The 21,483-nt window shown below is 38.0% G+C and overlaps 1 protein-coding gene across 3 annotated transcripts in view; it reads right to left on the bottom strand.

Moving 5' to 3' along the window:
• LOC122996568 (polycomb group RING finger protein 5-B-like) overlaps nt 1–21,483 on the bottom strand; it is a 29,442-nt gene that overhangs the window by 4,982 nt on the left and 2,977 nt on the right. For all 3 annotated transcript variants that reach the window (XM_044372073.1, XM_044372075.1, XM_044372074.1), the window contains exons 2-8: nt 18,021–18,854; nt 16,813–16,909; nt 16,386–16,441; nt 11,822–11,881; nt 10,606–10,793; nt 10,240–10,338; nt 8,693–8,782 (exon numbers count right to left, since the gene is read on the bottom strand). In XM_044372073.1, the coding sequence (XP_044228008.1) occupies nt 8,693–8,782; nt 10,240–10,338; nt 10,606–10,793; nt 11,822–11,881; nt 16,386–16,441; nt 16,813–16,909; nt 18,021–18,135 (705 nt within the window). In that variant the 5' untranslated portion in view covers nt 18,136–18,854. The remainder of the gene's footprint in view (nt 1–8,692; nt 8,783–10,239; nt 10,339–10,605; nt 10,794–11,821; nt 11,882–16,385; nt 16,442–16,812; nt 16,910–18,020; nt 18,855–21,483) is intronic.

Here is a 21,483-nt window from a genome sequence, read left to right as displayed (position 1 = left end):
CTCTGTATCTGCATCTCTGACACTCAGCACTTCTGTCTTCAAGCACTTTAATTATACTGCTCCAACACATACTCTGTGCAGCTGTCAGCTAGTTTTTTGAGGATTTTTGTTTTGGTGTCAAAAGACTGAAATATAGAATCGTGTAACGTTTCAGCACCAGAAAAGCTCAACATACAAATCTAAAAACTATACGTGTTGTCAAATGTTGTTTGTTCTAACCAAAAATGACAATGAACTGGTTTTGTATAGTGCATCTTCTACATGAATATGTGTCAGTATCTTCTAATTTTTAATGTATCCCTCCGGCATCACAGCTCATGTCTAAAATGTAAAGCCTTCCTCCTCTGGAGACAAATTTCATGTAAATCTGGACATCGGTCTTCGTAATCTCTTGTCATCGACCAAAGTGTCGGTCAGGTGGTATATTTTGGCCTGATGGCGACACTAAAGGAACGCTCACAAATATCACAAGCATCTTCCGGGGATCACAAATATCCAAACCAGAGCTGTCAGACTCAAGTGTTGGACAGATAAACCATCTTTTACCCAAAAGATGTAACATACAACATCTTATCTGAATAGTAAATCTTCAGACTGAACTCAAAACATATTTTTCAGAGGCGACATGAGAAGTCAATGAAAAACCAGAGCAGATAAATATTTCAAATATGGGACATAAACCGAGATTATTAGGAATAATGTCATCCTATCAATTGGGGCATCAGATCAGAAAACACTACAGTATTTATTCTACTCTAATTTCTCTGATTATACTAACACTGTTTCTTATTTTTACTAACAAGTCAAGTTAATTTTATTTATATAGCCCAATATCACAAATCATGAATTTGTCTTAAGAGGCTTTACGATCTCTACAGCAATACAACATCCTCTATCCTTACATCCTCCATTAAGATGAGAGAAAACTCCCCAAAAACTTTCTAAAAATATGGAACACACGGACTATTCCAATGTATTATTCCTCTAATCCCCACACTAAGTTTAAAAGTATGCAGAAAGTAAATGGCAAAAGGCAAAATAACTCTTCAAGACCTGTTTCTGTTGATGCTGTTTTCTCTAATTAACATCTTTCTGCTAAACCACAGTTTCATGGCATTACTTTCCCTTGAGATTTTTTTGTGTTTGTTGTTTGTTGACTTATCCTAAAAAAAAAAGAGCTTTATTTTAAACTCACTAAATCTTCATGGGAGTGTGGTGTGTGTTTGAGACAATGAAGAGGTTCAACTTTCTCTGGTTGGAGCACTTGCTTGAAGGTGTTTAGGAAAAAGTTTTGGGTTTCACTCTTGAAGTTTTGTTCCGTCGTTCAAGCCAAAAGGCTTCCTGCTTCTGAACAAACGGTGCCAACACCTGAAACTGATTTGTGTTAACGAGGTGAATCCAATGCTTCTCAATTACAGGAGGGATGGAATAACTCTGTCACAGCTGCAACATTTGATTTAAACTGATCAGAGAATTACATCTTGTGATTAAAAAAAAAACAGCAATGTGACTTTCTAATCTAATCTGAGAGCAGATTTGAACTTTTGCCGTGTTTCCACTACATGATACTGGCTAAACTCCACTCAACTCTACTTGCTTTACTTTTCTGGATTTGGTTTTCCACTGCAGATAGTAACTTCACAATGGGGGCAGGTATTGCAGGGATAACCGTTGCTGATTGGTCAAACACACACAGCGCATCTCCTTTGTGTGTCTGTGTACCGCTTCATTCATAAACGCAATTTCGGAGACAGAGCCTTCAGCGTGGCAACCCCAAAATCCGTAACGCTCCTACCCTAAACTCTTTCAAATCAACCCTCAAAACCTTCCTGTTTGCTCAGGCTCTTGGCCCACAGTTAACCAATTAACTTCTCAGTTGCTTATTATTTAAGCTCAGCTTAGTTTTCTTTGTTTTTTTCCTTTTTGTAAAGCGTCCTTGGGTGTTTTGAAAGGCGCTATATAAATCTAATTTATTATTATTACTATTATAAAACAAGGAAGTATTCTAGTATCAGTTTAGGACCAGTTTAGGATGAGGGGAGGACATTTCTCTTCATTTGATAACATTAAAAGTAAAGTTAGACGTGGTCGAGTGAGAAGAGGGAGCGGCGGTAGAGAGAACAAAGCAGTGAATGAGAGATATAATATTAAATAATAATATTATTTTCTGATTGTTTTATGGTGATTATCTTCTAAAGCACAAATAAATAACCATCAAACACTCAACAGATGATGTGGACTGTGGAAACAGATGCTATTATAATTTAATTTTCCTCCTCTGCATTCCTCCTTTACATTCATTCATTTTCCACTGCAGGATGTCCCGTGTCGTGCAAGTGGATGACTGTAGTGACGATTCTCTCTGACCAATCAGTGGTCCGCAATGTTTTCACATCACCTTTTAGCATCGGCTCAGTTCGCTTTGAACCTCGACGGAGCTGATACCAAAAAAAGCACCAGGTACCAGGTACTATCCGCAACTTTTGCCTGACGGAAAACCAAAAAAGGCGAATAGAGTCGAGTCGAGTCAAGCTGTACCACACGGTGGAAAAGTGGCTTTTGTCTGCACAGAATAAATAGGGAGGAACTATCAGATATGGAGCAGTTTTGTCTATCCAACAAGACTGTCAGTGACCATCTGGTGTCAGGTGTTTACGCTCTATATCAGGACAACAGTCAAGTTCACCTACCTACACCTACAGCTACTGTTTGATCGTGTATCAAGTAGAGTTATCACCATTTTGTGAGAGTGTCAACAAAAACTGAAAAAGCAAAAGCTTCGTAAAAGTAGAATTAATTGCAGAGCTGTCGTATTAGATTGCACAGGTGTTTGTAATGAATTGCTCTGTGAAAATAAATATAAGTATCGGACTGGACTTGATAGTAAATATTAAAAGACTCTGATCATGACCAGAACAACCTGACTGGAACATTCCTATTTTACAGTTATGACAAGGCAACTTGTAGAAGTCTTGGAGGTAAACAAAACCCAGGCAGCAATTACTCTTCACCCAAAACAACTTAGGAAAAGCTCATTATCAGGATTTAAATGTATTTTGTAGGAGACAAGGTTCAACCAAACTGAGGTAGAGATCTTAACTACCGAACGATATAATTAACTGCCAGTCAGAAACAGACCTCAGGGATGCGTTCATTACCCAGTCAGAAGAGAAAATAAAATTTTCCAGATACATTTGGATTCTCATGTTTCCAAATCATCAGCATGGCAAGTTTTCAGTTTTCCATTCGGGCTAAATGATATCCCATCATGCTGAGTAGTAGCACATAAGTATTTTTATGCTGCCATGTGACGTCCTGACCGGCCTCTGTGTAAGTGTCTCGTGCCGCAACAATGACGGAGTGCCGCGAAAATGAAGCCGAGCCGCGGAGTTGTCAGAAGGATGAGATTGATGAATGACTCGTATCCTCTTTCTACTCCCTCGTCTGTCTCCATTCCTGACTCTTGTGCTTCATATCTGTCTCTCTCACCCTCTATATCACTCTTCTCCTTGTCTGTCTTTGAACCAGGCCAGGTTCAAACAGGATTCAAAAATAATTTCTTGGTGTTTATCCTTCTGACTCACCAGTCAGGACGTAAATAATTCAGATGGACTGATTTCCGTCTGGCCAGAGTGGAGGAGGAGGAAAGATGAAGAATAAATACTGTGGAATACATACTGAATTCAAGTTGAAAAAGCTTAAAAATTGTATTCTTCTTCCATGTATTCTTTTTATTTTTGTAATCCTTTCATGATGAGTCCAAAACATACACAATTTAAAAAAATCCCAGATCTAATCACATGACCTAAACCAATTATCTGGAGGTAAAAAACAGAATGAAAGTAACCAAAATCCCTTCTTTAAGTATGCTGAATTATAAATGTACGATTGGTCATATCAACCAATATCTGATGTATATTAATTATATGTGGTTAAACTGGGGGATTTGTTTAAAACCCAAACACTCTGATCATTGAGTCATGCTGCATAAAGCACAAATTATCACAACACTGTTTTTAATTATCTTTATCGTATGTTTTCAATTATTTTTCTTTCTTGTTTTTACTGTAAAGCAGTTTGTCTTAAAAGGTGCTATATGAATAAAGTTGTTATTGTTATTATTATTATAAAGGGGTTGTAAAACTGCTTTCCACTGATGTTCTTATCCCAGTAATCAGCGATTTGATGTTTTTACATCATCAGCCATTAAAATTAGACTGTATTTTGAAAAGTAATAATTATTGTAGATTACATATAATCACTGTTTAACCATTTAAATGTTTATATTTCAGTATGAAGCATGAAAAGAGCAAAAGTCCATCTCTCCGTACTTCCCTACTCTTTCTGTACTGAAGAAGTAAATCTTCAAAAACAGCTCACAAATACATAATCTCATTTTTAAAAAAAATGCTCAGTCATTTCCTAAAACAGCTGGTCACTGTAGTTTTAAGCAAACATCACTCAAACTGGAGAAAATGGTGCTATTTGTTGGGGGACTATTTTCAGTGGCGGATTAATCCACATTTGGTGCTCTAGTGATTATTTCTGGCAGCAGAACGGTGTGTGTATGGGATTGAGTCAAAATAAACAGTGTGTGTGTGTGTTCATGGTGATGAAGGAACGTCACCCAGTGCAGCGCTGTGGCTCGTTACACGTGTTTTTAACAGTTTTTGGATGAAAACAGATCTCTACGGCACAGAGGAATAAGATATATCAGGCTTTGGATACACACACACACAGTACTTGTTAGTAAATCATTGCTGGTTTTGGTATTTTTCATGGAATTAGTTAAGAAAATACAGAATAAATGCTGTTAAAACATCGTAACCAAGACATCCAGATAGATTTTTCCTGCCGGGTCAATAAAAGTCTTTTTTATTGACTTACTCAACGCTGATGCACCATTTACATGGATTACTTTCCACTCTGATTTGTTTTATTGTCCAAAGTCCTGTAACATAATGTTTACATAACGCGTGTCCAACCTTTCCATGCGGGATGATGAAGGCCCAGATGGAAAAAGACATGGCCTTCAAATTCTGACAATCTGTACACACTACCACCAACAATCTGTATCTCATTATTACATAAGAAGGATTGAAATTCAAACTGGGATTATTAAGGTCAAACAACCACTGTGGCTGCTCAACAACAAGCAGCACTTTTGTTTTTTATGCCTATTTTAAAGTAATGCTGACTTTTGTTACAAGTTTGGGTTGTGTAGGTTTCTGCTCATTACGCGGTATAATTATATAATGACTAGGAATAATATTTACACATGCAGTTTTTTCCATCTACTCTCACTGCAATGACATTTTTTTTAGCTCAGGAAAAGTAGGATTTTGCCAACTTATTAAAAAAAGTTTCCAGTTTCTGGGAAATGATGTGAAAAAAAAAGACTGTTAAAGTTATATTATCTTTTTAAGTGGTCCTGTGAGCACAGCTAGAGCTGAGAAGCGACAGATTTTATATAAATCTCTCATTTCATTTAAAGATTTTCTTTCTCTCTTCTTTCTCCTCATCCCCCTCTCCTCCTCCTCCTCCTGCTGCTGACCTCGTGTCTGACGCCTCCTGCTGTGCCAGCAGCTGTCTGCGCTCCTCAGTCTCAGTCTCCACAAGTGAACAGGACCTTTCATTAGCTAATGTTTCATGTAAATACACACACACACACACACAGTCACGCACACGTGCAGATAAACAGATAAACATTCAGTCACCGAGTACAGGAATGTGTGAGCTTGCAGGGAAGCACATATTATGAACATCAAGGTCATGAGAACACACACACACACACACACACACACACACACACACACACACACACACACTGGCCTCTTGAACCACATACTGGACTGATGACCCTGACGCCTCTGCTGAGAGTGCCGTCACGTTTCAGGCTAAACCAGGACAACTCCTGCTCTGTTTGTGTGTGTGTGTGTGTGTGTGTGTGTGTGTGTGTGTGTGTGTGTGTGTTTTAGGATATTGTGAGTGAGAAACTGTTTGGAAAGTGAGGACATTTTGTCATGTTCTTTACTTCTTTTAAGGGCTGTTTGAGTGTTATGTCTTGATTTTATAATGAACATTTGAATTAGGGGCAACACTTTCAGTCCCTGTACTTAACATTTTGTAAGCAGTATATGTTTATGACACACTATAATGTAGGTATATGCAGATATAAGGACATTTTTAAATGCTTGTTAATGCACAGTATTTGTTGACAATTGCAACTTCTCTCATGACGACATATTTTATATTAATACAACTGTGTTTTACTATATTGTCATGTGTTTATACAGCAGCCTTCATGTATGGGTGCCCACAGGAAGAGTTATAGTTGTTGACAAATACACAAATAAACACTTCTATCTGCTAAAACTACATTATAGAGTGTTAAACACAATTTATTAACTGTTAAGCCTCTTTCACACATAGTTCCGAGTAAATTACTGGGATAACCTTTCAGGCACCACTAATGATTTTCACTATTCACACATGCAGCTACATTTAAGAACATCTCTGTCTCGCACTTTTTCATGCATAACATGGCAATACAGTAATAGATGAGGCAAGGGACAGTCCAGCAGACAGCAGGTAATGCAACACTTATGGATGCAAACCGCCGTAAAACTCAACAGAAGAAGAAGGCAAAACTCACGAAACTCAGATCAAACTGTCAAACTAGGTTAGACTTGGCTCACCCCATGCAGAAAATGTTCCTGAACTTTTCAGGGATAGACCGTATGTGCGAAAGGGACTTTCCCCCTCTGCATCTTGATCGACAAACAACAGAAGAAGGCGGTGGTGATAGATGTAGCAATCTCAAGCAACATCAGGAAGAAGGAACATGAGAAGCTCGAAAAATACCAAAGGCTGAAAGAGGAGCTAGAAAAGATGTGGGGAGTAAAGGCAACAGTGGTGCCAGTGGTAATCGGAGTACTGGGGACTGTGACCCACAGACTGGGAGAGTGGCTCCAACAGATTCCAGATACAACATCTGAGGTCTCTATCCAGAAGAGCGCAGTCCAAGAACAGCTAAGATACTGCGCAAATCCCTCAAACACCTAGAGGACTCAGGCTTGAGGAAGACATACCACCAGAGGGGGATTTTATATTATATCTATACTGCTTAATACATGCTGAATAAGGGAGTTAAAGTAAAGTGTTGCCTCACAAGTATCATAAGTACAAGCATGTGTCAGATTCCAGATACAACATCTGAGGTCTCTATCCAGAAGACTGCAGTCCAAGAACAGCTAAGATACTGCGCAGATCCCTCAAACACCTAGAGGACTCAGGCCTGAGGAAGACACGACACCAGAGGGAGATTTATATATATACACACACACACACACATATATATATATATATATATGTGTGTGTGTGTGTGTGTGTGTGTGTATATATATATGTATACATACTGCTTATACATGCTGAATAGGGGAGTTAAAGTAAAGTGTTGCCTCACAAGTATCATAAGTACAAGCATGTGTCTGTCTGTATTTGTCGTTAGATTCTCATTTCCTGAAGATCACAATCATACAGATGTATTAATGTATCTCTTACTGGGGAACTCAGGAACCTCAGCATCATTTCCTGTGCTGATTCTCTCTACTATGAATCTGTAGAGAGAGCCATTCGTTTACAGATCTTTATCTTCTCATAGTTTTGGACATTATTCATGTTGGTTAAGATGCATATTGTTTACCAGTGTGTCCATTAGGAACCTCATACAGGTTTCTAAACGTTAATAGCCGACAAAACTTAGAGAATATAGGAGTCAAACCAGAGTGCTCACTTTTATAGCAAACAAATCTGGACAGTAGATTTGCTTCAGATTGCAGTGGAGCTTTCTTAGTTGTTGAAAAAGTAGTAGCTGAGTGGTGAAAGGTAATTTTAAAATCTTACAGACTATATAATGGATTGATTTAACACATTCATCATTGCTAGATTCATTTTTCATGTATTAATTATCAGTTGTGACCCTCATCACACATACTTGTGTAAGTGTTTCAGTGTTTGAGAAAATGAAAGTAAAACTTTTTTCAGGCCTCTTCAAAGTAAAGTTTCATCTTTTAAAGATAAATGATCAACATAACAACAACAATACATAAATGTGTGGGGTGAAATATGTTGGAAAAAGTCCCCTTTCAACCAGTTTGAAGTCATAATTCTTCCTTTTACAGAGTCTGAGTCATGACAGATTCTTGGAAGAGACACTTTCTTGCTGCAAAAAACTGTTTAACACTGAATAGAGAAGTCGCTCAACCAGCGCTGGTTTTCACAAATGCATTCACATGCAAACATGCAAACACACACACACACACAAAGTTCCTATACTTCTGAGAGCATTCTGTTGATTTTACTTTCATTCTTACTCCTCCCTGAACTATAACCGCTACCTACCTACCCCCCCGACCACAATCTAAACCTGACTCTACACACTAAAGTCTTCACCATAAAATACATCTTTAACCTTGTGGGGCTTTTTGTCCCCCATTGGTGAGTTGAGTCTGCACAATGTGAATGAACGCATAACCCACACACACACACACACACACACACACACACACACACACACACACATATATATATATACATACATGGAAATAAATGCTCTCCTGCACCAATGCATCTACACACAGCCATGCAAACTCAAGCACACATAAACAGGAAGTGAGGGTGATAGCCTTACATTCTCTCCATGTAGCCTCCACCGAGTCATGTAGATGAACTCCATAGTGTGATCTCTGCCCATTATCTCTCCGTTACACAGCACATCCAGCTGGACAACGCAGGAAAAAAAAAAAAAAAACATGATTAGGAAAAAAAGCTGATTTGAAATGAAAGAGCAGATAATTAAAAACAAAACATGTTAATTGAATTAGAGAGTCAAAATAACAATGTGGTGTAAAAAACAAGATAAAGAAAATGACAAGAGAAATAAAAAATAAAAAGGAACCAACGCAGGAAATGAAAGGAGAGGGGACGTTTACAGTGGTAACGAGTGGGAGGCTGCACTGAATACGTGAGTGTGTGAAAGAGAGTGCGTGTGTGAGTTACACCAGTTTTGAGCTCAGTCTGCAGCAAATGTGGAAGCCAGCAGTATTTAATCCTTTTGATAAAGCTGGCTGATGATTATAATGATAATTCAAATCGAGTATTAATGAGCATATGGTCTCATAAACACCGAGTGACTTTGCTTTGAGACTCAAAGTTACCCTGGTCAAAGTTTACTCGAGAGTTCACACACAGTGAAACTAGAGATTTGACACAATGACAAATCATACAACACTGCTGTATGTTTCCCTTTAGTCTTATCTGACAACCAATGATTTAACATGAGATAATTATGTAATAATGATGTCATAGTCAACATTTACCAATCAATGTTTTTTGGATGTTTTTGCTCAGAATTTACGTCACACAGTAATGCCAGTGCACATGGAAACTTGCAAGAGGAGCTGCAACTTGAAACCAAGAAATGAGTTAAACTGAGCTAATCTGAGCCATCAAACACCTTCAAACTGCAAACAGACTACCACATCCTTTTAACTTGATGCAATAAAGGCAATTTGAGTTCTCATATCCAATAGTTTCTTCACAGTTAATAGCTTGAATGTTAAAGTTTTGCCTTTAAGGAAAAGTTCACAATTTTTCAAATGTGTCTTAAAACAGCAGTCAGGTGTCCGTATGAACAGTGAAAGATGTTTTCCTCGCTGTAATCATTCCTCCTGTTCATACTGGATATTAAAAGATCTTCAAATGTGCTTCCAATAGAAGTGATGGAGGTCAAAATCCACAGTGTGTCCAGTCATTTAAAAGTTGATATGAAGCTTATATCAGGATTCAGCAGTCTGAGTTAGTCATATCAAGAGGATATCTGACACATTTACAGTCTTTTTTAGCATCAAATTCCCTCTTTGTGTTTCCTCGGACAGTGTTTCCCTGTTGAGCTGCGATGGAAGTTTAGTAACAAAAAGAACGTTGAAAGATATCTACTTGATTTGACTCGTTTGGACGCTGAAGCTTCATATTAGCTTCAGATAAACATGTTTGCACAGAAGGAGGACTGTGGATTTCGTCCCCCATCACTTACACTGTAAGTGCATTATGAAGGGATCTTCTAATGGTCAGTATGAACAGGAGGAATGATTACAGTAAGAAAAACTGACTGTTGTTTTAAGACTGACTTTAACAGGACTGCAGTTTCTGAACCGGAGGATATAATCTGTCCCTTACCTCATAAGAGCTGGGCAGTTTGAGTTTAAGACTGAGAAACTTCTTAATTGTTCCCACGGTGACTCTACTGGAGCAGCGGATGAACCTCTTCATCAAATCCTAATTGGATGAGAGACATACTCTGTTAAACTCTAATATGATGAGAGAGACATAACTCCAACTAAACTAATAATGCAGCCAAAACACAATCAAACCCACAAACCTTTAAAAGCAAATCGATAGCCTTGTTAACAACTCTGGCCCCAAAAACATTTCCTCAATAAAGTTTTTCCTCTCACAAATGACATTTCCCAATTTTTTTTAAAAGTGCTTCACATCTCTTGATAAAATCGAACAAACATAAGTTATAATTAAACACAAATATACCGTGACAGTGCTCTCCCCCGACTGTCCCGTGTTGCGTAGGCAGTCGAGACAAATGGCTATCTGAGGGTCACTTCTGTGGTAGTCGTCGTCACCTTCGCCGTCACCTTCGCCATCACCGCCGCCGCCGCCGCCCCCGCCGTCACCTCCAACATCAGGCAGCCCGACCCTCTGAAATCTCAGGTTTTCTGCTGTGGTTTGAAACAAACGTACGATGTTATTGAGTGATGTATCTGTTTTGCTGAAGCTTTACAGTAATAGAAGGTGGAACATACCTCCAAATATCTATTAAGATCTATCGTACCTCTTTTATATCCAAGATTTAAATAGAAAAATAGAGTTTATCAATTATGACAAATAGTGATAAGTCAGTTGACAGAAAATTAATCAGCCACTATTTTGATAAAAAGAAAAAAAATGACCAAAATTAGTTGGTTTCAGCTTCTCAAATGTGAAGACTTGATGCTTTTCTTCATCATTCATAACAGTAAATTGAATATTTTTGGATATTTGACTGTTGAGCAGACAAAATAAGTCGCCACCTTTGACTCTGGGGAAATTATTTTGAAGCCAAAATGATTAATCGATTAAACCGAGAATCGATATTGAAAATAATCGTTAGTTGCGGCGCTACTATTAAAATATCAAAATGTTGTCATACTGATATGATTCCACTGAAATTATTATTTTGAATTATTTCCCTCTACAAAGAGCAGTATAAGCTCTGTTTGCACCTGAAAAGCTTTTGTGAGATGTATGATGTGTTCACGGGAAATTCCCCGATATCAACTCTGCCCCAGATACAAATGATCTGGGTCTGAATTCGATGACTTATCACATTCTGATGAATCAAAAGTATCAAAAACATCCCTTTTCTACTGTATCGATTTCACTTCTGCCTTCTCTTTTATTGACAGGAAGGAGACAAGAAACTGTGAATAAGAAGTAGACCATAAACCAGAAGCAGACTACTAAAAAAATTCAGTTTTAATAGGAATAGTAATAGTAGTTATCAGGGGATCTACCTCCTCCCCAAAAATGGTGTGTAATGTACGCAAGTTAGTTCTGTCGGTTTTAAATGTGGCAGATTTACAATTTCTGCTGGTAGTATGAATCACAGGATGTCTTTAGATAATAACAGTTTACAACAAAGGTGCTACAAACTTTAAAATACAGATCATAGTACTCATATTAAAGGTCTGTATGATGGACAGCTTACCTTGGCCATTTTCTTTGGGTTGGTTCTTCTTCCAGAATTCAAGTTCCTGCTGTTCCTCTTCTAGTTCACACAGAAAAATCAGACAAAAAGAGGACAATGTCAACAAACAGGACACTGAGAGGAGATATTTTATATTTTAGAGACTTGCTTAAAGATTGTGTTACAGTGTTAACTATGACAAGAAACAGATTTATAGACTAAATTCATCTACAATCCACTGAGAGTTCGAAGAGATTAGATTAGAAAACGAGGCGGCAACAGAACAGCTCCTTTAGATCGTCCTCTAGATGACAGCTAAAGAAATATCAGTATGTTATCTGACATTTTAGCTTCTCTCAAGCTAAATTTACACAATTAACTGCATTTTTTTTGTGAACAGGTGAGCGAATCCAGCTTTCTGAATGCTCAGATGCTCTGCATGTGGAGAGCACTGGTAGTTGTGGTAATGCTAGGAGAGAGTGAGCAGATCTGTTCAAACAGACACAGTTTGGAAATGACAACTGGATTTACTGAAGAGTCAATGTGTACACTGCCTTTTAAACAAGAGTGACACCTGTCACCGTGGTAACTGTACACAACAAAACTGGTAACAGCTGTAGCCTCAAAATGCTTAGAAGACACAAAAATGACAGAAGACAATGCAGACAGAAATGAGACTAAAATGTCACTGATGAAAACTAAAGACTAAAACAGAATTACGTGTCAAAATTTACACTGTATTCAAAGAAATCAATTCTCTTAATGAAATTTAGTGCCTAATTTAAGTTTTTTTGCGGTATAATGGGAAATTTGGTAAGGTTTATGCTAAATTGATGCATACAAGCTCCTTTACAACCATTACAAAAGGCTCATCACGTGGGCTACAGTAAGCATTATATCGAGGCAACAGGCAGCCCTGCTTTAACTGATTTACAAGCTGGGTAATGTATTATCTAATATGAGCCACCTGCTCTAATCTAAAACAGATAAAACACTGTCTAGATACCCAGGAGCACGGTTGATATCACAAATAGCAACCTGTTTTGCTCTATAATACAACCTACCAAAGCATGTTTTTTGTTGTATTTGTCACGTCGAATCTGTCGGGGTGCTTCAGTGATGTTTTACTTTAAGAAACTAGAAAAAATATCCACATTTGAGGCATTTATCTTATTCTATGTGACTTATGATGATATAGCAGGCAGTAGTTTAATGCCAAATGCCGCTTTGACAAGACCGTTCTGTTTGGGTCGCTTATTCTAACCAGTCAGTCAAACTGCAGTTAAGTTGTTCAGGTTCCTGTTGATGTGCATGAACAGTATTAGATTTGTTCTGCACTTTAAGTATGTTTGTAGCCTCTAGGAACAATCAACAAGAAAAATACCAAACAGGGTGAAGCAATAGTTAAGTAGAGAAAAAACACAACACTTCTCCTCACAATAACACGAAAATCCATAAAGCAGAATTCATATGAGGCTGATTTTTTTTTTAACACCACTTGGCCGAGCAGCAAAAGCCCCCACAAAAATATATGATGTTTGTTCCATCATGCGGCTGCCACAGGGCTCTGTCAGCTGAGGTGAAGTTATGAAGTCATAAAATTATAGTGCCATCACAGCTTTAGTTAGACATGTTGGCTTCTCATTGGCCTCGCTGCAAGGAGAAAGGTTGTACGTCTTCATCTCGTTTTTAAACTCTTGGGCTTCCTTCTCTCTAAAAGTGATATGGCATTGATAAATGGATACCTTACTGATCTCAATGGGAGCTCCCTTCCATCTTAAAAAGATCTATTAGACTGCAGAGCAGCACCACAGCAGCTGGTAGGGATTTGTCTTGTTCGCAAACACTTCAGCTTGGTGTATGCTGCATATGACTTTGAAGCCAGGTCTATCACTTGAAGGCCGTTGGGTCTGATTAATCACTAGATCCAACACTCATTGTATTTTATGCACATATGGTAAACAGTCAAACTGGCAAACTCCTTGACCTGAATGTGTGTTACTGCTTTGAATATGAAGCAAGGTCAGCTCAGCAAAGTCGTTAAGTATACAGTACATTCCTCGGTCAACGCTGAAGACCAAGGGTGACAGAGCTTTCGCTGTTGGGGCTCTCAAGACTTACTTCTGCCGTGTGGCTTTTGCTTAATTATTTATCTGTTACTTATTTTGTTATTTTTACGTGTTACTTTTAATTGTTTTATGTGTTATTTTTTTGTGGACTGTGATTTTATATTTTATTGTTTTCCTGCTTTCTTTTATTTGTCCTTGTTTGTGAAGCACTTTGTAGCAGTTGTTTTCTATCTAACTATAAAGGAAGGAATCGCTGTCTGTCTGTATGTATGTGTGTCCTGTGATTTTCTTGACAACTGTTCATCTGATTGAATTCAAACTTGGCAGGTGTATTGATGAGGACCCAAGGACGTGCAGTGTCAAGTGTGAAGTTGTTTGGATGAGAAAGATATAAGATACCTCATAAACAATGTTGCGTCTGCTTCTTTACTGCCCGTAGAGTCAACGAGCAGAAATGCGGACAGCGCCACTCCACCATTGCAATGCACATTGTGGTCGGAGGAGGGATTACATCCATAGTGATAGGAAATATCATAGAGAATCAATTGAAAAGTTCAAAGAGGCCCTAAAAATGCCCTTGTGCATGAATATTAAAGTCCCCCTCCACACAAAAGTGTATTTTACTTATACTACAGTTGAATGTTTGAGAAATCTGAGTTTAAGATATATGCAAACAAGCAGGATTTTGTGATTTCACAGCTAACTGGAAGCTAACCATGGTCCAATATGAGGCTTGCACAAGTGTGACGTGGACACCTGAAGCCTCCAGTGCACATACACTGAGAATGGAATTTACAGTGAAGAACCAGACATCTTGTGTCCAACCGTTAAACTTTTGAATGAACAACATTTTCATATTCATAGACTCTGTTTTCTTTTCAAATAGGGAGAAGGAGTAGTGTAATTTTAAGATTTTTTTATGAGGTAAGTGAACTTGAGAAACCCAGACATAACTTATTATGCTAAGTGGGTATTTTTGTGTCTTCAAACATGCCTGGAGGTGATCTTTAAACATATTCATGAAGACAGAATTAGACCGCAAAGAGAAATGTGCTGACTCCGTTATGTCACTTGGAGAAAATGATTGCTAGGTTGCTGTTAAGAGGTTTGTAGGATGGTTGCTGGATTAAAGTTATTGTTGAGGCGTTGGTAGTTAGTTACTATGTGCTACGGGCGGTATTAAGGCATTGCGAGGTCGTTGCTAGGGAGTTCAAGTTGGTTACTATAGTTGCTAAATGATTGTGTTCTTGTTAAGGGTGTTGCCAAGTGCATGCTACGGGGTTCTGGGTCATTTTAACAGTGTTGCCAAGTAGTTTATAAGATGTGGTGATTGATGGGGTGTTACTGGGTGGTTGCTACAGTGTTTTAATGAACTTTATATAACAGATTGCTGCCAAACAACACAGCTCACATCTCCTCAGTGAGTCATATGTATCAATGAATCATATGTGTATGTAGCAGGAAAAATTCTTGGAGGTTTAGTTAGACCGAACTACCCAGAAGGAGAAAGAGGAAGTTAGCGATTTATTATTGAACTGTGGAGTGTCATAAGAGTACTGTAAGAAAACTGATTATGAATGTATTTGACTGGATTATTTCAAAAATTTTTCCCTACATGGCATTAATGAAGATTTATATTTGTCTTATATTTTCTGACACTTTATGTATGAAATTTTTATCCTGACAATAGCATTTTTTAATTTTTTATTGGGTTTTCAGCTCTGGACACACAACATCACAAGCACACACACAACAATACAACACTGAACAAATACAACAAAAACAGTTGTCTAGGGCAACTCAGACATATATATATATATATATATATATATATATATATATATATATATATATATATATATATATATATATACATTCTCTTTTCAAGGTTTTTCATATCCTAACATGTTCAGCATCATGTTTCATGTAAATGATCCACTTTTCCAAGCTCTATTTCCTTTAACTCCTAGTAGGTAGGTCAACTTGAATAGATATCCCTGCCAATCTCAAACTATTGCTCTTTACCCGGAGGATCAGCTTTACGCCAATTTCTTATTATATTAAATATTTTTTGCTGGCTATAAGCAGGTTTTTTGCCAGATATCTATGTCTTCTTTCTCATCTATCTCATCACAGTTGTTTGGAATAACATATCCCATAATGTCTTTAGTTTCTAGTGCAGCTCCAGAAAACGTGAGTACAGTTGGCCTCCAGGTCACCACAGAGCCTGATTACATGTTTCAATGGTTTCCCTTGTTCGTGTAAAATTTGATGCCCCCCCTTTGTGTTAAACTGTGTGAACTTGTGTGACGTCACAACACCGTTATAGTGTGTGTATGCTGAAGAAAGGCCATCTGTGCATCGTAATAAATTATTTCTCTGTCTTGTGATAAATTATGTGATTGGAGTGCTGTCATTTACTTAATTATTTTTCCTACCTCCCATGAAAAGTAACATAATTAAACACGGACTGCAAACTGAGGAGACAGATTGATGAACCCATCTGGCAAACTTACTTTCTCTGAGCCCGGGCACCAGCTTGAAAATGATCTCCTCCAGGGTGTTGTCCAATCTGGGAATAGAGAGAGAGAGAGAGAGAGAGAGAAGAGTGTGAGAGGGGAGGTGGAGGGAGAGAAAGATGAGGAGGAGGTGAGGAGGATGTTACATGGGTGGCGAGGAAGGGGGAATATAAGGAATGAAAGGAGAGAGAGAGAGAGCAGGGGGAAGAAAAGCAAAGAAAAGAAGTCAAGTAGGAATAAAAAGATCTTGGAAAAGGGGAGATGTGACAAAGAGGAAAATGAGAGAGTTTATGAGAAAGGAAGAAAACAGGATGAGTATTAAGTATTAAGATGAGATGATCAAAGAGTAGAGGGAAGATAAAAAGCAACAGGTCAAATAAAGTCAAATAAAAGAGGAGGTGAAAGTAGAGAAAGTACATCTTACCTGAGCATCTCCAGCGGGTTGGTCTCATGGACCTGAATGCCACATTTCGGACAGTCATTACTCTCCTCAAAGTGCTGCACGATACAGCTCTTACAGACTGCAGAGGAAACAACATTAACATGTTTTACTAAAGTCAAAATTAGTATCTCCAATTGCAACACTTCGTTAAGACAGTTTGACGTCATGTTTAAGTCCTTTAAAGAAAAGCAAGAAAGGCACAGCTGAGAACTGCAAGCTACTTAACTTGTTAGCTCGCTCATTAGCAGGTTACAGCAGCTAACTTATTAAAATCTTGTTAAGTCACTTGCTGCTTGGTGAGCTTGCTAGGTCACAAGCTAATTGCCTTGCAAATTAGTTAGCAAACAGAACAGGAAATCCTGGTAAACTTCCCATTATTAAGACTTGTGATGGTTACCTCTGTTTTTAGCCTTGAAGTGACACCATATAAAAAGGTTTTTCCCACTCAGCTGTTCACAATAATAATATTCTGAACAATACAATGTGCTTTAGCTTTAGGCATTAGCTTAAATTAGGCATTAAATCTAACTAGCTCATTTTCATGAGTGGATGATGATGATTTTATTCAGTGCACTGTGGGACACATTTCAGATGAAGTCAAACCATCTTCATGCACCTTTGTTATTTATTTTCACCCCTTTAAATGAGTGTAAACCTGGTGCAGGTCAGCTTAAAGGACAGGTTCACAATTTTTCAAGTCTGTCTTAAAACAACAGTCAGGTGACCAAATGAACGAAATATGTTATTCTTGCTGTAAACGATCCCTTCATAATGCACTTATAGTGTAAGTGATGGGGGACAAAATGTATTTAAAAGTTTATTTGAAGCTAATATGAAGCTTCAGCGTCCAAATGAGTCAAATCCAGTAGATATCTTTCAACGTTACAGTCTTTTTAGTGCCAAAGTCCCTCTTTTTGTTACTATACTTCCACCTGCAGCTCAACAGGGAAACACAAAGAGGGAATTTGATGCTATAAAAAGACAGTAAATGTGGCAGATATCCACTTTTATTTTACATTGAAAGCACATTTGAAGGATCTTTTAATAGCCAGTATGAACAGGAGGAATGATTACAGCGAGGAAAACCTCTTTCACTGTTCATACGGACACCTGACTGCTGGTTTAAAACTTAAAAAATTGTGGACTCATTCTTTAAATAACAAAGGATGTGTGTTAGTCGTTCCACTTACAGGTATGCAGGCACTCAGTGACTGTGGTCGGTTTAATCAGGTAACCTCGACACAGGTAACAGGTGATGAAATGGTTGAAGTCTTTCACCATGTGCTTCCTTCCCGTGGCGGCCATGTTTGGAGTGTTTTAATGGCACTGCAGCAAGACACTGACCAGGAGCGAGAGGTACCGTTTTGAAGCTGAAGGGAAACGTCGCCTTCTAGCTTTAGAAGAGTCAGACGTCCATTCACAACAATGAGGAATGGAAATATTTACAGTTACAGGCAAATATTGCCAGCTAGATTTTATTTACCAGTAGGATGATTTTTTTTTTTTTTTAAGTTGTTTTGGACGTAAAGGTTTGGAAACTTCACCAACACTGGCTAATGTTAGTCCAGGCCGGTGCATACAAGTCTTCACAAGCCACAATTTATGAGAGAGATGAGAGATCCTACTGTGTGAAATCCTGCTCCATCCTTGACTTCAAAGTATTTTATAGTCAGTTTTGCTTTAGGAACATCTCCCTCTCAGATCTTATTCCATCTTCACTTTAGTCCCATTTAAATCAAAAAGACACTCCAGTGTGTACAAATCCTGCTTCAAACAAACACCTTGGTAAAAGTCCAAGAATTCCCAGAGAGTATGATGGGTTTCTTCCCTCCCTGTTTCAGCCACAGAGCCATTTTTAATCCATGAGGGGGTCAAAGCTCAGCTGATGACCCCAAAGACTTCTGCGTAGTCGTCCTCATCCCGGTCTGTTCGTTCATCATTACGGTGCTGCTGCTGTTGACGTCTTCATTCTTCTAGTTTGCACTTGACCGTCTGATGACCTTTTAACCTCAGGCTGAAGTCACCTAGAGAGAATAAAACACATGTAAAGAAAAAAACTTGCACCTACACACATATATACAAAAAAAGGAAAGTGAGAAGCTGACGGCTGCTAACAAACATCCTCTAAAAATCAAATCAAACTGTATTATATCAATTATATTAGACAAAGAAGTCAAATAAATGTGTCTAAAACATAAGATTATTTAGTGCTTTACAAGCAAGCATGAAAACCAAAGCAGGCAACACACAATTAGAGCTGCAACTAACGATTATTTTCATTATTAATTAATCTGTCCATTATTTTGTCAATTTATCAATTAGTTGTTTGGTTCATAAAATGTTCCAGATGAGGTCTACAACCCAAATATATACAATTAATTTAATAGTTGGCAACTAATCGTTTCATTAACTTATCATTGCAGCTCTACAAACAATAAAAAGAAAAGGACAAATAAAATATCATCACACCTTTTCCGCTGAAATACCTCTAGCGAGGATGTGGTGGTTTCTAAGGAACGACTGTATTCTTGAGAAACTCAGCCACAAGTTCAAATAGTTGTGTCACTGACACGTCTTTCAACACCAGGAAAAGACAATATTTCCAACCACCAGAGGCTCCAAGCTGTGTGAACTGGCTCACAGTTACTTTAAAGGTCAGTGATAAAACTTGGATAAAAGCCAGAAGCTTATTAACGTGACCTTACTGACTTTCTGAACTCTTGAGTATTTACAAAGTTTCAAACGGTGGATTTAATAACCTTTCAGTGCCATTTAAAAGCGTCACCATACAGTCACCTCGGACAGCTTTACCCTCCATTTAATCAAACACAAATTAACCAGCGTCCAAACTCCTCGGCTGAGCAGCGTCCAGTCCACTGATGGACTCAGCGGGTGGAGGGTTAAGTGCTTTGTTCAACAGAAACTAAGAAGTACTTATTGAAGAAAGGGAGAGAACTTTTTCCCAGAACCATCACCCTTCCTGGACATGAGCCAACATCTCTAACCCATTCAAAAACAGCACTGGTTTTGTACCCGTAGCAGCTACTTTTGTCCTCATTTTACTTGTTTTATGGCTTTTATTTGCTCTCGGCCTGTTGTGAAGCTGTATTTAAAAGTTTATCTGAAGCTAATATGAAGCTTGAGTCAAATCAAGTAGATATCTTTCAATGTTAAAGTCTTTTTAGTGCCAAAATCCCTCTTTTTGTAACTATACTTCCACCGCAGCTCAACAGGGAAACACTGTCTGATGCTAAAAAGACTGTAGATATCCACTTGATATGACTGATTCAGACTGCTGAGGCCTCATATAAGCTTCAGATACGCTTAAACTTTAACTAGTTTTGAGGTTCTAACAACATCGTGATACTTTTGTTCCTGCTTTAGAGGGACAATAGTCATTATTTGCACAACCACAAGAAGCTTTATGTCAGTAAAATGCAAACAAAGGTCGTTTTAGGTCTTTGGATAAATGGCCGATGTTGTTGTTTTTCTAGGGAAGGACAGTCTCTTATTATGACCTTTGAACACGTTAGAGATGTCACCACAAGCCGTGATTTTATGATTCTAGAGAATGAAGACTAAAACTTTTTTTTTAAATAAGGTTCAGGGTGTGCGCAATCATAAAGTTGACACATATACAGTCTTTTTACTTGTTTTATAGCTGTATTCCAGGTTCAAGGTCCGACCTTCATTTTAATTGTCATTATAAAATGCAGGTTTACACGATGAAACGCCTCCACAATGTATTTACAAATATTAAAATATTTTAAATTAGAATGGAATTAAACTGTCAATTTGGCAATAAAGTAAATATATTTACCAGGAATGTACAATTACACATACATTATATATAACCACCTGTTTCTGCATATGTACACATGCGAGTTATGGTGCAAAATAACTTGAGGTAGTAGTGGGAGTGTTTCTTTCTATTGTTTCTTTTTCCCCTTTAGCATATTTTTTAGTTTTCTCTCTTCTACCTGTTTTGTTGTGAAGTATTTTATAGCCTTCAGTAATTAGTGTGATTATTATTAACTAACAGTGACCCGAACATCCACCACGACAGGACTGTTGCAGTTCTGACCTACATGCATCCGTCTCTAGATTACCATGACTATGAATAGCTAAACTCTCCAACTTGCCCCCATTTCATCCCCACTTTGATGGATCTAAATGACTTTTTGGTTTCCCTTGCTTCAAATATAGATACTGGGCTGAATATTAAGTCTTATAGTGGCTGCTACCAGCCCACTAGGTAGTTTCATACAACCCTTTTGTAAACCATTTATTTTAATGGGATGTTTTCAGTGCTGCTGTTACAGTAAATGAAGTGAGCAGGCCAGCAAATGTTCCTGGATATGGGATCAGTCACTGATCTCAGGTCTGATTCATTCTCTTAGTAAACACTCAGCGGTCTGTCTATTACTTGATAACAGGCTACCATCAAATACTAATCATCATGCAAATTACTATAATAACAATTACAGAATAAACTGTTTGTTCAGCGGGCAGGTTGCATTTATTTTACCTCATCTAACGTCTCATATGAGTTTGACACTTCTTACTGTGATGATTGCTATAAATCAACCTGATCTGCAATTAATGTCAGAGTTTAAATGAGTCATTCTGAGTTTTGGTGGGTTTACCTGACAC

The sequence above is a fragment of the Thunnus albacares genome, chromosome 14, assembly GCF_914725855.1.
Source record: "Thunnus albacares chromosome 14, fThuAlb1.1, whole genome shotgun sequence".
Classification (NCBI taxonomy): domain Eukaryota; kingdom Metazoa; phylum Chordata; class Actinopteri; order Scombriformes; family Scombridae; genus Thunnus; species Thunnus albacares.
Note: the sequence above shows the minus strand (reverse complement) of the source record. Positions and strands in the feature narration are given on the sequence as shown.